This window comes from Andrographis paniculata, unplaced genomic scaffold (assembly GCF_009805555.1).
Source record: "Andrographis paniculata isolate CXL003 unplaced genomic scaffold, ASM980555v1 Contig34END, whole genome shotgun sequence".
NCBI classification, from domain to species: domain Eukaryota; kingdom Viridiplantae; phylum Streptophyta; class Magnoliopsida; order Lamiales; family Acanthaceae; genus Andrographis; species Andrographis paniculata.
The window spans coordinates 1,946,598-1,961,462 of record NW_026137567.1 but is presented as its reverse complement, the minus strand read 5'-3'; the positions used below and the strand labels follow the sequence as shown (position 1 = coordinate 1,961,462).

Here is a 14,865-nt window from a genome sequence, read left to right as displayed (position 1 = left end):
GATTCTGCAGCATCATTAGGCAAGAGCATTTTTTCCTACACAGACAAAGAGCGACGCGGTCGTGAATAACATGTGTGAGTCATTCAATCATTATATTTTGGAGGCACGAAACCTACCGATCATAGACATGTTTGAGTGGATTCGCCGGAAATTAATGGTTCGTATTCACCTGAAGAAGTTGAGGATTGATAAATTTGAGGGTACTGTATGTCCAAAGATTATGAAGAAGGTTGAGTGCCAACGAAAAGTGAGTCGTAATTGTTTTTCCATCTTGGGGAGGCGATGACAAGTATGAGGTGCTGCATTTCAGTCAAAACCATGTTGTTAGCTGAATAGGCGTGTATGCACCTGTGATATGTTCCAGATCAGTAGGTATCCGTGCTGCCACAGAGTTGCCGCTATCGAGTATCAACGACTATCTGTCGAACACTATATTGACGACTGCTTCAAAAATGAGACGTACATGGCTGTTTACAGCCATGCAATCCACCCCGCCTCAGGCATGCACAAATTTGAGGAATCTACACTAGGAAAAGTCACCCCACCGGTTGTGAACGTTAGAAGTGGTCGTCCAAAGAAAGTCCGCCGCCATGACGCGAATAATGAGTGTACTGAAGGTAAACCATCTCGAAAGGGTTTGAAGACTACTTGTTCAAAGTGCCATCATCAAGGACACAATAGACGAAGCTGCAAGAGTGATCATCCACAGCCTCGGGTATGTGTATTGGGTTCATTATTCTAATTTATTTAGGTCACTTTTGTCTTGGAAGAATCACTGACATCTTTCGCATCTCCGCATTAGGAAAAAAGTTCGAATAAAGGTCTATCGAGAGAGACATCCGTTAACCGCCACCCTCAAGAACAAGTACAATATCTGGGACTCTTATATATTTGTTCTGAAACTCATTTTATTTTTTTTTGGTTGTTCCGATTTACTTGTTAGGCGGCCTCCAACGTCCATCCCGCGTCGGAGTCCACACCAGCGACGCAGACATCTCAGGTTCAATCGGTACGTGAGCGGCACCCTTTTTTTTTATTAATTTATGAAAAATAGATATACGTGTTCGAATTTTTGTTCCAAAAATTCCATTTTTAAGTATAATCATTTGTAGGGTCCATCGGGGACAACAGAAATAAGTACAGGGGCTCGACGTCATACATTATCCTCGTTGCTCCGAAGCGTTAGGTTTTCACTTAGGCTGGGAGGGCGTAGACCACCCTCGACGGGTGGATCTTCAAGTGGTCTTTCGTGAGGGCGAGATGTTGGTATTTGTGTGGTTATGTTGTTTGTTGGATAGATGCCTACTAGTTCCGGACTATTTTCATATTATGTTGGTATTTGGTATTTAGTACTTTCATATTATGTACTTTGGTGGTATGGTATTGGATTATGTAGACACGTCAAGCGCTATTATCCTTGCGATCGTTTTGTGTTTAGGGTCATCGGGATATTGTGTGGTTATGTTGTTTGTTGGATAGGATAACTGAACTATCATGTAAACACTACGTTCTATGCCGGCTTAATGCATATTTGGCCTCTGTGGTTATATTGTTTGTTCCACATGACAACCAATAAATTTCATACTCTTTTTATTTTGTCTCATTGCTCTCTAAAATATTCTAAAACACCATCATATATAGTTTTTGCATCTATTCGATGATCAATTATGTGAAATGAACCATACACTACTCATACCTAAACCAAAACAATGAACATCCATCTGAATAAACCAAACCTACAAACAAAACAAACAAGGCAAGGTGAGACATTCCAGTTTACACGAATGGGCAGTTTATATGGAGCATTACGAATAATTGTTTTCCAAATCTGAAACTGCATTCCAGTGTGGTTTTACAAATCTGAAAACTGTATTTCAGTGTCTGCATTACTACTAGTACAACACTTCTAATACTAAACAGCACTCTTGCCAATATTTAAAAGAACACAAGACGAGAGGAGATGAACCGTCGAACGCATACCAACTATTTAAAACAAAACTTTCGGTATGCTAAGCAACATGGCACCAATCATAACAACCTTGATGTACCTTAGTGTAGCTCGCAAGGCTTTTATTTCATGGCCTAGTTCTCCCACAACCACTTTCAGTTGAGACGTTTCATCCACAACCATCTTTATTTGTTTTAGTTGCTCCCTATCAAGTGCTGCAGATTGAACCTCCGGCTCGCCCACTTCATCACCATCGTTGCTCCACTCCCCAATGTGAGTGCTCACCAGATCAAGCCAACGAAAAAAATCACAGGCTCCAAGGCGGCAATTGCAGAATAACTTTCCTTGTGTTTCCTTCGTTGGACCGACAATACGGATTGCCGCAGCAGTCCCGCACTTGCATCGTGGACATTGATACCTTAGATCAACATTTCCTCGCCCCCTAGGCTTCGATTTGGAGCCGCTACATGACATCTCTGATAAAATTCAATGGTAGATATAAAAATGATTCTAAAAAGACACAAACATATCAAAGCAGTTCCTTCCAAATAAACCATTTGTCAGTCGTGTATACTTCACTCCTTTTCGATGCAAAGTGCCGCAAAAATTACAAATTTAAGATTGGAATTAGATCCTAAACAAGATCCAGTCCGATTTAAGTAGTCCAGTGCAAAAAATTACAGGAGTTTATTTTTTAGCTGAAATACTAAAACCAATCACCCACAAAATTGATTCTAAAAAAATTACAGTATTGCCGAAACCAATTACGTACAAATGGGATTTTGAGTTTCCAAATGAATTACCAAAACCAATTACCAAAAAAAAAAAAAAAAAGAACTCTAATTCGCATATCAGATCGGCACACATAGAGATTGGAGAAAATTGCAACATCGCTGAAGACACACGCCTATACGAGAATCCGATTCACGAAAAGATTTCAATATTCATACTAGATCCACAACAATATTGCAATCTCACTGAAGAAAACCCAAACCCGATTTGAGAAAATCAAACATGATTTTAGAAAGAAATTTCAGAAAAAATAAACACCAATTTACAAAAGCTCGACAAAATAAAATCAACTACTGTTGAAATTGGAGATACCCAAAGTTTGTGGAATCCTAGCTCTGGCCCCGACAGAGTAGATGCGGCGTGGGACTTCAATCGGTGACTGCGAGGGTTGGAATTTTGGGTAAGAAGAAGATAGGGTGAAATAAACAAGGTGAACGAGAGAATAATACATATATTAAAGTCTGAGGGTATTTTAGTAACTTCACAGTGAAATATATCAGTTTCTAAACAACAAGTCGCTTGTGAAGCGCGTGAGATACACTCTCCGTTAAGTCCTAACGAATTGGGGTTTTCCTGCAACAATTTTGAAATCACAAGTAAGTTTTTTTGAGATTTTAGAAGAAGGGGTTTTCAGCGATTTTGTAAAACCACATGAGAATTTTATGTTATTTTGCCATATATATACACACAATTTGTTTCTAATACAAAGAATAATTGTATGTATAATAAATTAAAATTACATTAAAAATAAAATACTCTCATATGAATAGGCCTATCAATTGGATTTGTTCGCATAAGATCCAATCCTTATTTTGTATTTTTTTTTTTTTTAGATTTGGATTTTTGAAATTTTATATGGATATCGGATTTGTATTTATAATTTAGATCCCAATGTTTATATATACAGAGGTCAGTTGACTGGTCAGCAATTTAATTTTTTTTTAAACAAAAATGTGATGGGTATCTATGCAAAGATACAAATAAGATTTTTATTTTTTGTTTTATTAATTTTTTATAATATTTATATTTATATATTTTATTATATAAAACTTTATTCTTTACATTATTTATATTGATATATATTTTTAATTTTTTTATTTTAAAAATAATTAATTTTAATATAAACATAAATATATATATTTTTTTGAATTGAAAAAAAGAGAATATGATGTGGAGGAAAGATAATATGATGTAAAAGTGTAGAGATATTTTAAATGGTATCTTTGTTGCATGTGACCTAATCTTCTTATTTATTTTTGGTATATGAATTTAAATATATTATTATTTTATTGAGATATAGTAAAATGATGTATGTAAAGACAATTTTATCTTTATTTTTTTATATAAAAATAATAATATGATAATAACATAAAGTATTTTTTATGTGGAACCTAATTTTACTATAAAAAAAGGAAAAAATTGAATGGACAAAGTACTATATATTATTATTTATTAATAAATTTATATAAGTTTTGTATATAACGTTAGATGGTTTAATTTGTCTATTTAGTACTCAGTTTGATTTTAATCCTCTCAGTTTCCTTTTTTATTTGTTCCACTTGGAGGAGCGTGTTTTTATTTTTGGTAAAATTTACTGAATTTAAATATACTTAAAAAAATATAAATCAATTTAATTAAATCATAATACGTGTAACATCATACAACTCACTCAAAACTTTCTATTTCTCCTCAATAAACAAATACTTTTACCTATATGTAAAACTTTTCCATTTTTTATAGAATTAATTTATCTTAATTATAAATAAATAAATATTCTTTTTTATTTATTTGTGTTATTTAAAATTTTATCCTCTATAAAATTATATCAACATTATATACATTTAATTGAGATATAATATTTAAAATTTTTAAACACATATTTTATATTTATTTTAATTATATATATTATGTAAAATTACAATAATAATACTCACAAAAAAAATGAAAAATAATTTTTTAATTCAATATTATTAACTAATTAAATTTCTTATCATATTAAAGTCAAAATGAGTCAACTCTAATGGGATAAAAAGAGTATTATAATGTTATTGTTAATTAGATTATTTTTTATACTTGAATTGAAATATTGTTAATTATACTCCTTCCGTCCTATGTAATTTGAGTATATTATTGTAGATACAAAAATTTAGTTAAAATATAATTAGTATATAATTAAAAAATGTATTAGTATAAATAATTATTATATAGTAAAAGTAATTATAAATTAAGATTAAATAATTAAATAGTTTTGTTAACATTAAAAAAAATTATAAATTTTAACATTAAAATGCGATTAAAATATATAATTATATTTAAGAAAAAACAACAAATTATATGAGACGAATTATAATAAAAAATAAAGACAAATTATATAGACGGAGAAAGTATCAAAATACTGAATTTATAAAATTTTGATAAATTGTATGTATTGGTCAAAACCTGAATCTAATTTGTATTGAATTGGATCTAAACTGAATTAGATCCGATGATATTGGATCCGCTCAATATTTTTATACTTCCTCCATCGGCTTTTAAGAGTTCCTATAAAATCAATACCAACAAAAAGTAAATATGACATTAGAAGTTTCGTACGAATCGATTTCGGATCTTGAGAAATAAAATTCTAATTTGAAAATTCAAGAACCGGACCGATCATATCATCCGACCCCATTGACTGACCTAATCGCAAATAGATTTGTTAATGAGTCGAGCCAAGTTGAGCCAAATTTTAAGTGTTCGTTAACATTCGCGAACAAGGCCTATGTTCGTTCGTTAAGCTTTCGAACTCGTTCATAGTGTTTGAGCTCGGCTCATTAATAATTTTTGTTGTTTGAACTCGCGTTCGTATTAAGCTCGATTAAGCTTGTTGAGCTTGTTCGTCTCACTTTTTAAATTTATATATAAATTAAAAAAATTAAAATTGTTTTATTTATATATTTTTTAGATTAATATTTAATTTTATATGTATATATATATAATATTTATAATAAATATATTATATAAACCAAACGTTGGCGAATAAAATTCGAACTCATTCGTTAAACAACATTGTGAACAAGCTTTAATCAAACCAAATCCAATCGTTAATAGCTCTAATTGCGAGAAGAAAAGTTTGAGTCCAACACTCCCTTGAAAATACTACGTCGTTGCGCTCGTCATCGCCACCCGTCAATCCAACCCTTTAAAAACATTTACTTTTATAATTGGAGAGAGAGAGAGAGACGTGGGGAAGAACAAAACCGTCTTCATCTTCTTCAACCCCTCAGAAGAAGATCGAGAAGACCCATTTCTTAAATTCACTAATATAATTTGGTGATAAATAATGGCGGGGTGGAGAGGGATACTGGGATTTGAGTACGGAATAGTGCAGGCGCCGTTGGGCCCGGATATTTCGGGGCCGGAGCTGGTGGCCGCCGTGGCGAACGCCGGCGGGCTGGGGTTCCTGAGAGCCCCTGACTGGGAGGCGCCGGATTATGTGAGGCAGCTAATAAGGAAGACTCGGGAACTGACGGATAAGGCGTTCGGAGTGGGTGTGGTTCTGGCCTTCCCTCACGAAGCCAACATCGAGGCCATACTCGACGAGAAAGTTGCAGTCTTGCAAGTTTATTGGGGCCAATGCTCCCAACGTCTCCTCACCGCTGCTCATCGAGCCGGCGTTAGGCTTCTCTCTCAGGTACTATCTCCTCATTTCGTTGGATTTTGTGCTATTAGATTATTTTGGAATTTTATGCTATGAATTTGATCTAGATACTTCGATATTTTATTCGAATATTAATTAAAGATAAATATAAAATTTTAATATTTAATTTGATCATAATAATAATAATACTATAAAATATTGTATTTTTTGCAAAATTAAAAATACCTTTTTAAATTTTATATAAATTAATATCTAATACTATAATTAAACAATAACTATACTATATGATGTTTTACATTCGTTAGAGGAAGAAAGTAATTTTGTGCCACATTGGTAAAAATAGTAGACGCATTATGTGTGTTTTTTTATAATCACTCTGTATTTTTCTAAAAAATTTTAACTATAAAATTTTGAATCGAAGAATAAGATGCAAACGAACATAGTTTGAATTAAAAATCTGAATAATATTATTAAAATTATATTTTAAAAATTCAAATGGAATACTCCAATCAAATAATATTAAAATAAATTTGAATCGAATACGAACATCATTTACAATTCAACACAAATCAAATAGTCAAATAATTTTACAAATAGAATCAAATACTATTGTATTCACTTTGATTCAATTTATAACCACTACATGTGTTTTTTTTTTTTTTTTTTCTTGAAAAAAATAGCTGTGATGTGTTTGGACGAGAAAAATACCAGAACGGGTGACCTCTTGAAAAGTTCTTGTATCCTAAAATTTAATCAAAAAAGAAATCGGTCAGGTTGGAAGTTTGGATGAAGCAGAAAAAGCCATTGATGTGGGGGTCGACGCGATAATGGTCCAAGGAGTCGAAGCCGGGGGCCATGTCATCGGTCAGGTTGGACTAATGACACTATTGCCAAGAGTGGTGGATCTCGTCCGCAGCCGCAATTGCAATATTCCAGTAATTGCGGCCGGGGGAATAGTTGACGAGCGTGGCTATGTGGCAGCACTAGCCCTAGGCGCCCAAGGCGTAGCTTTGGGCACAAGGTTCCTAGCAACGGAGGAGAGCTTTGCTCACCCCATCTACAAGAGGAAACTGATCGAGCTAGACGAAACCGAGTACACAGATGTATTTGGACGCGCGAGGTGGCCAGGTGCACCCCATCGCGTCTTGAGAACTCCCTTCTTCAAGGAGTGGAGAAGCCTCTCCAGAGATGTGGACGAGAGCGATCAGCCGGTGATCGGTCATTCCATCATCCATGGAGTGGTGAGCAAATAAAACATCATATCTCCGAGGGTTTCATTTATTTTTTGTGTGTTGATATTTGAATATTAATTATTATATTAAGACGTAATATGAATTGAGAAAAATTGCAAAAATACTTCAATCAGATACTAATAGAAGAACATTTGTAGAAAAAATTATACAAATATAATAATATTTTTAATGTTAATTCAATGACCCTTAGAACCGGACGGAGAGAGAGTACTACTATACTATTTTTTTGAATTTTTTTTCAAAACTCCAAAACTCACCTCCTATTTATTTGATTCATTCGAATGGAAATGACCTAAAACAGTCTGTGTTTTTATCTATGGTAGGAAAAGGAGATACGACGCTTTGCTGGGACAGTGCCCAACAAGACGACCACAGGAGACATCGAGAGCATGGTCATGTATGGAGGGCAGGGTATCGGCCTCATCAATGAGATAATACCCGCAGGCCAAGTCGTGGAGCGACTTGTCAAAGGGGCTCAAGCTCTAATTGAGGACCAACTTGCTAGCGAGAACAAATGATTTATAAACATATTTCTGTAATTCCACAAGCATGAATTAATCATACGTTTTGACTTCTATTTGTGAACTTCACTGCAGATGAAGTATAAATTCATGTCTAAGTAAAGCCATCAGGTTACGTACCAGCATTTTCCGTTGCCTATCTGAAAAAGAAGCCGATAAAAGCATCCCAGTATCCAGACAACTGCACAACAACAAATGTTACAAGTAAAATACAAGAAAATATAAAACCCAAACGGATTCTGTGTATTGTAATAGAACATTCTTTGAGTATTAGAGAAAAGGCTATGAACATAGCTGAGATAATTTTGTTTTCAGAAGGATTAAACTCTTAAACCACTATGCTGGAGGGACCTAAATAATCTTTTCCTAAAAATATTAGATAAATTATCATCCACACATGTAGCAGCCTGTGATCAAACCATTGACATAAATAAAGTGATGATTGATATGATAGAATATATTAAGAGTGTGTTTACTTTGAAGGATAGTATTATAATTCCTAAGATTATTTCAATAAATTATATAATCATTAGATTAATTAATATGATGTTTACTATTAAATATAGGATAACATAAATTTCAGTATATATATTACATAGATAAATTAATCCTATCAATTTAGTTAGAATTAATTATCTTTAATTAGTATATCAGTATAGCAGGATTTAATGTAATTAGATTGGATAAAATAATATTTTCCATCACCTAAAGTAAACACACTCTAAGGGTATGTTTACAAAACTGTTAATGGCCTACTCTTACTGGCTCTAGCTGAAGTGTTGCTTCATATTTTCGATATCTAAAAATTTTCTTAGCATGCTCCGCAGTCCGCAATCAACAAAGAGTTTACTTCATTTTCTTCACTCATCCTCATGAAACTCGAACAAAAACTATGGTACTCATTTATTATAGGCATTTTACCTGAGCCACAATGTTCTTTCCAGTGTGACCTTCGATGACCAATCCTGCTGTAAGACCAATCATGGCCCACGCCCCGTTGATTGCTTCAATTCGACGCTGTTTCTGGAGTGGTGATTATTAACTAAACTGTCAGCAAGTATGGTGCATGAGACGTAACTCTATTTATGATCTTGACGTGTAGATCATGGGAGTATATTCATATCTGAATCCTAAACCAAACTTTTGATTATCCATAGACCACAAATTTCCAAATTAAAATTTCACTTACTTTTAATTTCTCTTTTGCTTGGACCCGTTCCATCTGTTTTGCAGCTAATCTCTTGGCTTCTAAAGGATCCACCATAATCACTTCTTTGCTTGAACTTCCTTTATTCGGAGACGTCTGTAAAACAGACAGGAAAAGAAGATGATTTTACTAGTGAAGGGAATAGCGCATTTAGAAAGGTCAAATTAATTTGCACCTTCTCGTCGGGGGACCTAAAATTTAAATGTATCATACTGACAACTATGAATCAATTTCATCCACTTCAGTTGAAAGTAATGCTATTATGTGGTTAGTCCATCACTTTGTAAATATTCATGAAATCTAAAATATGACCAAATAATCCTTATATGTGGCTGCTATGTATATTTATGAATGTGTGTGTGTGCACACCATTTCTTATAGAAGGGGCAGCGAACCTTCAGATTGGTAGCAAACTTTCTATTTTCCCACAAAAACATGTATCTTACGAACACTACTATACAGACAGCTGGATTTGTTTGTTTATGAGTTAAAACACAAATCAATACTACTTAGCCCGCACCGTTTCCAATAAAGATATACAAATTCCTTTCACAAGACACCACGTTAAAAATACTATTTAAACAAAAACTTAAATCAACATTCCATTTCGAATCAGTTTCAAACCACAACCAAACAAAGGTAATAAATATAAACCAATAAGCAAAGGAAACCAGCAGAATAACAAATAGATATTTGGCAGTATGAGAATCGAAAATCTATTTGATTAGCCTGGTGAATAATGCCAAAGAGAATCACTTACAACAAATCAACAATAAAATCTACCAACAAGATTTATGCACTACAGGTACAGCAAGTTTATGAACTTGTGTGGGATAGTTCCAAATGATTGTCATGTGACAAGTTTATCCAATAAATAATGTTTCACACATTATATATATTACAGTGAATATTGTCGATGGTTTTGAATTAAATGTGTTTATAAACCCTAATCATGTACCGTAACTGCGACTTGGTAGCATATCACTCATAACATACCTAAACACATCCGAGCATAATCAAACCAATATATTTGCATTACACGTGAGAATCCTTGAATGGTGCATACATTTGGATTTGCCAAGACACGAATTGCTTGGTACTTTGTCATTCGTCGATCGTCACCTCGTCGCAATCTCCACCTTGAATGAAGAAAGAAATCCATGTACGATAAGCATTCATTATTTCAATAATAAAGTCATGAGAATATTCCACTAATAGGCTTCTAGTAATCAATAAAAGACCCTCAATGGCCAAATCTTAAATTGAGTATCATAAATTTGTGTGTGTTGGCCGACAAAGTAAACAATAAACCAAAGCAGGTAGAGTATCTCATGTTTGAGTTCAGCTCATTAAGTTACTTGGGCAAGTCCACATTTGATTAATTTCTTGCATCAAATCTTTTCATTTCAATTTGTTAACAACTTTTATCCGCTCATTTGTTAATAATTTGAACATGTTCAGGTGTAACTAATATAAACTAGATGTTCATGAACAAGCTTGAGTCTATTTAGCAAATATTAACTCATGTAATACCTATACAAAACAAAATTATACTGACTCATATAAACCATCTTTGTCATCATAGACTAAAGTTGTACCACATTCCAAAGTCGAAACTCCATTCACTACAATCTCTATAATAAGTCAAATATTAACAAGAAAACTGCACGAACTAACTTAAATCAAACAAATATGAATTATTATGCAAATGGGTTATTTGATTCCATCTTTGGATCACATTGAACTTCAACAGCTTTCTTGAAGAAATTTGGAAATTCGTTTACCATGGAGATGAATTCAGATGATGAAAAAATGTTTGTGCATTATCACGTTCCTCTGTTAGCCCATTTCTGGGCCGCCGCCGAAGCATCATCCTCTTTCTGATAAATGACAAGAATGTCGGAGTTCAAATTTTGGTCGTATTTTGGACACAAGTAAGCTCCCCTTTTCTCAACCTTGTAACCTTGTTTTAGGTTCAATGCCTTTCTATCTTGATTACTTCGGCTGCCTAGTTCTAATTTTTGAGTCATGGGTACATAGAATAGAACCTTCTTTGTTGCTGGCAATTGCGTGACTGGGCATATACGATATGTTATCACTCTGCTGTAAACCCATTCCCCGTGATAGTGAGGTTGCCAAAACTTTTTTGGGATTTTGAAACTTTAAAAATAGTACTTTCATTCTACCGTTTGGCATCATGAGCCTGATCTTCTTAGATGTTGCCATAATTCTTGGTTTACTTGTAAAGGATGTTGATATCTTGTTGATATCTCTTGCATTATTTTGGGTCGCTATAATCTTTTATTGGGATTTAACAGCCGCCGTCTCTTTCAAGTTTTGCCTTAATGAAAACTTCCCTATTTTAATGTGACCTTCAAGAACTGGGCATTAATTTGAACAAGGCTCGAAACATGATCCTATTCGAGCTTTAACTATATATTCAAAGACCATTAACGAGTCAAGTTTTCAATCAATGATAGAATTATTGGGACTGTTAGATAATGATGCTTCAAAGAAAATTTGGTAGAGAACTTAAAGGCTTACTCTTAGATGCTATGAAATGACGATTGTCTTAACTTTTATACTTCAATATTTTTCAATGGTTTGGTAAAGTAGTTAAGGCCTAATTTTAGATGCTATGAACGTTGCATTCCAAATGGTTGATGGGTAATTTTGTATAGTACTTACTATAGTTGTCATTTCCACTAAAGCTTCAATAACTCAATATTGTTTTTATTTATTTATTTATTGACAAATATGATTTTTTCTCTTGACAAATTTAGTTGACTCCATTTATGTATACAACAATTATACAATGTGTTCCATTTTCAGCATATCTTAACACTTTAAAGTTGACATTTTACAAACAAAAAATTGTTGTGTACATTAATAAAATATCGAACATATCATTTCTTGCATTTTATCTATTCCAAAATAAACGATAAATAGATAGTTTTAGAAAAGTATTCAAACCAATAATTGTCCCATAAAAATTTGTGTCACTGACAACAACACAAAGCTTATGGGTGGAGAAATTTGTACTAGACAAACTTTTTTGGATTGATTCTGCCCGGGATGATTGCCTATTGTTAGCTTCCTTCGGCCCTTGCTTAGAACTTGACCGCTAGCATTGGGGTTAAGTTTTTCCCCAAAACACAATAGGTATCTTTAAAAATAAAATTAGAAAAATAAATATTTGAATAAAAGTAAGTAATGGATGCATACAAAATTTTTATAAACTAAATGTTACCTATTAATGCAAAAATTGATCAAAATGGAACATATTCATATTAATTGCATGGTTAAATGGTTTATAGCAATATCATCAAGAGAATAAACAACTTTGTTGGAAAGAGAAATACTATTAGTGAGACCTCATCGTAAAGGAAACAATACAAGAGTTGATCCCTAATTTAATCAAGGCGTTCCTGTGTCATTCTCAAACAGAACAACAAGCAGTTCCCTAGTTTATGAACAATGGTTTTGACCAAGCCCTACAAAGACAACTAAGGTCCACATTGAAGACAAAGTTGTTAGTTATAACTTTCAAAGACTAAGAACTTGGTGGATTAACATTTTGTTTTTAGAAATAAAAGCCACACTATTTGATTTAAATTTAATTGGAGTAGTATTTTCTCTTTTTTCGCTAATATATGATTCCAAGAAAAACCTATCCACAATTAGCATAAAAAACAAATAGCAACACACTTTTTGGTACTCAATTCATTAAGCTGCATCGACGTACTTGTGTTTGCTTGTTGAGTTATTCAACAAATCAAAATACTTGTTCAGTTTAACTCATTTCTCATATCCAATGAGGTCCTTCATATATACAAACATGAACATATCAAATATTTGAACAATCTGGTTCTTCTAACAATTCAAAAAAAACATTTTACCCCAATTCAAAACCATCATACATTAGGCATTTGAAGTATGAAATTCTTCAGTCAAATCCACCCGCCATCATCAGCACACAGGCACACTATTCCCATCTTTAACACTGTCTACTAATAACAACAACCTCACATTGATCATAATATACGGAACCCTAAAATACCAATTATCATGCATTTCCAATGACCAAGGAAAATCTAAACAACAAAAACGAACGAAATTCTCGATTTAAATGTAAGAAAGACTACGAAGACAGGAAAATCGAACATACCATAAATTTCCCGAGTTTACCTGAAACCGACAGCAGAAGAATGAACACTGGAGGAAGACAGCTGCGGAACGCCTCCGGTCGCAATGGGCAGTGCCAAATCAGGCAACATCCTCCTTATTCTTCAACAATTCAACGCGTAACTTGGGTGAATGTTGAATCCGATGGACGATTGTCGACTGTTCTCATCCACTCTTCTATTGGAATATAACTTATCCATATCCACCGCATAAGGCCCGACCCGAATTTTTATACCCAGACCCGAAATTTGTTGGACACGAATTTATCCTAAAGACTAGAGGTGATAAAAATTAAGACTCAAAAATAAGAAAGGTTTGGAAGTTCAATCCCAATCTGAGTATGGCACAAAAAATTGTATTAGGGTCTCAAAAAATAGGTTCGAAAATTTTTGAGTCGTACCTGATCCTATACACTAATGATCCTAGCCGTGTCTAATTTGTATATGATATTTTTGGTAAAAGTATATATATATATATATTAATATTTTGATGTGTATTGATTTGATGGTTATAAATATAATAATATATGTGTATTAATTTATATAATTTAATTCTAAATTTATATTATATCTATATATATTTTTTTATTTTTTATTATAAATTTTTTTTTTTCAAATATATATTTTATTAAATTTTAATTTTATTTTATATTTATAATTAAAAAAAATAAAGAAAAAAGGTACAAACTGTATGTGTCTGTCCAACCACTCATTGCACAGTAATTCAGTCCAAAACTGGACTGAAGAAACACACTCTTTGTATATGTTATTTTTGCTTGTATATTCAATTCTTCATTTCTATTATGATTTTAATAGATTTGTTTAGATTTTAAAAAGTAAGTGGATTTACAAATTTTATAAAATTTATGTAGAGTTTAATTGATTTTGTTTATTGATTTATATGATTTTTTTTGAAATATTTGATTGAATTATTTATTGATTTATCTGAATTTCATTAGAATTTATAATTTGTGGATTAAATATTTTTTTATTGTATTATATAATTTCAAATATATGAAATATAGTTGTATATATATATATATAATTCAAATATTTTAACAAAAATATTAAAAATACATTCCTTCTGAAAAATATATTTATTATTATTATTCCTATTTTCTATTTTAATAATAATAATTTTAAATTTATAAATTTTTGTTATATTATATTTGATCAGATTTATTATATTATTATTTATCGTAATTAATTCTTATCTTGTGATAATCTATCTAATTATTATTATTATTATTATTATTATTATTACTATTATTATTATTATTATTTATATAACCTTTTACACAAAATATATATTTTTAAATA

The 14,865-nt window shown here is 32.3% G+C and overlaps 2 protein-coding genes across 8 annotated transcripts; one reads left to right on the top strand and one right to left on the bottom strand.

Annotated features, from left to right (window-relative positions):
* Nucleotides 1-3,294: 3,294 nt before the first annotated feature.
* LOC127248579 (uncharacterized) lies at nt 3,295-13,730 on the bottom strand. 7 transcript variants are annotated; one of them, XM_051270993.1, is made up of 6 exons: nt 13,550-13,730; nt 10,401-10,500; nt 9,344-9,457; nt 9,076-9,177; nt 8,275-8,335; nt 3,295-3,313 (listed from the first exon to the last, which is right to left on the bottom strand). In XM_051270993.1, the coding sequence occupies exons 1-5, from the start codon at nt 13,636-13,638 to the stop codon at nt 8,291-8,293; spliced, it is 450 nt and encodes a 149-aa protein (XP_051126950.1). In that variant the 5' UTR covers nt 13,639-13,730; the 3' UTR covers nt 3,295-3,313; nt 8,275-8,290. The 7 variants fall into 7 exon arrangements, with proteins under 7 accessions (XP_051126950.1, XP_051126949.1, XP_051126946.1 ...); XM_051270992.1 differs by lacking the exon at nt 3,295-3,313 and adding an exon at nt 5,263-5,281; XM_051270989.1 differs by lacking the exon at nt 3,295-3,313 and adding an exon at nt 7,042-7,122.
* On the top strand, nt 5,886-8,610 carry LOC127248578 (uncharacterized). Its single transcript, XM_051270988.1, has 3 exons — nt 5,886-6,413; nt 7,154-7,621; nt 7,957-8,610. The coding sequence occupies exons 1-3, from the start codon at nt 6,063-6,065 to the stop codon at nt 8,149-8,151; spliced, it is 1,014 nt and encodes a 337-aa protein (XP_051126945.1). The 5' UTR covers nt 5,886-6,062; the 3' UTR covers nt 8,152-8,610.
* Nucleotides 13,731-14,865: the final 1,135 nt, after the last annotated feature.

Excerpts from the sequence above, each read along its gene's own strand:
- LOC127248578 (XM_051270988.1), top strand. The coding sequence starts at position 6,063 with ATGGCGGGGTGGAGAGGGATACTGGGATTTGAGTACGGAATAGTGCAG. Across the intron at positions 6,414-7,153 it reads GCGTTAGGCTTCTCTCTCAG|GTTGGAAGTTTGGATGAAGC; the intron begins GTACTATCTCCT and ends GAAATCGGTCAG. Across the intron at positions 7,622-7,956 it reads ATTCCATCATCCATGGAGTG|GAAAAGGAGATACGACGCTT; the intron begins GTGAGCAAATAA and ends TATCTATGGTAG.
- LOC127248579 (XM_051270993.1), bottom strand. The coding sequence starts at position 13,638 with ATGTTGCCTGATTTGGCACTGCCCATTGCGACCGGAGGCGTTCCGCAG. Across the intron at positions 9,458-10,400 it reads CCATTCAAGGATTCTCACGT|ACGTCTCCGAATAAAGGAAG; the intron begins GTAATGCAAATA and ends TCTGTTTTACAG. Across the intron at positions 9,178-9,343 it reads AAGCAAAAGAGAAATTAAAA|AAACAGCGTCGAATTGAAGC; the intron begins GTAAGTGAAATT and ends TCACCACTCCAG.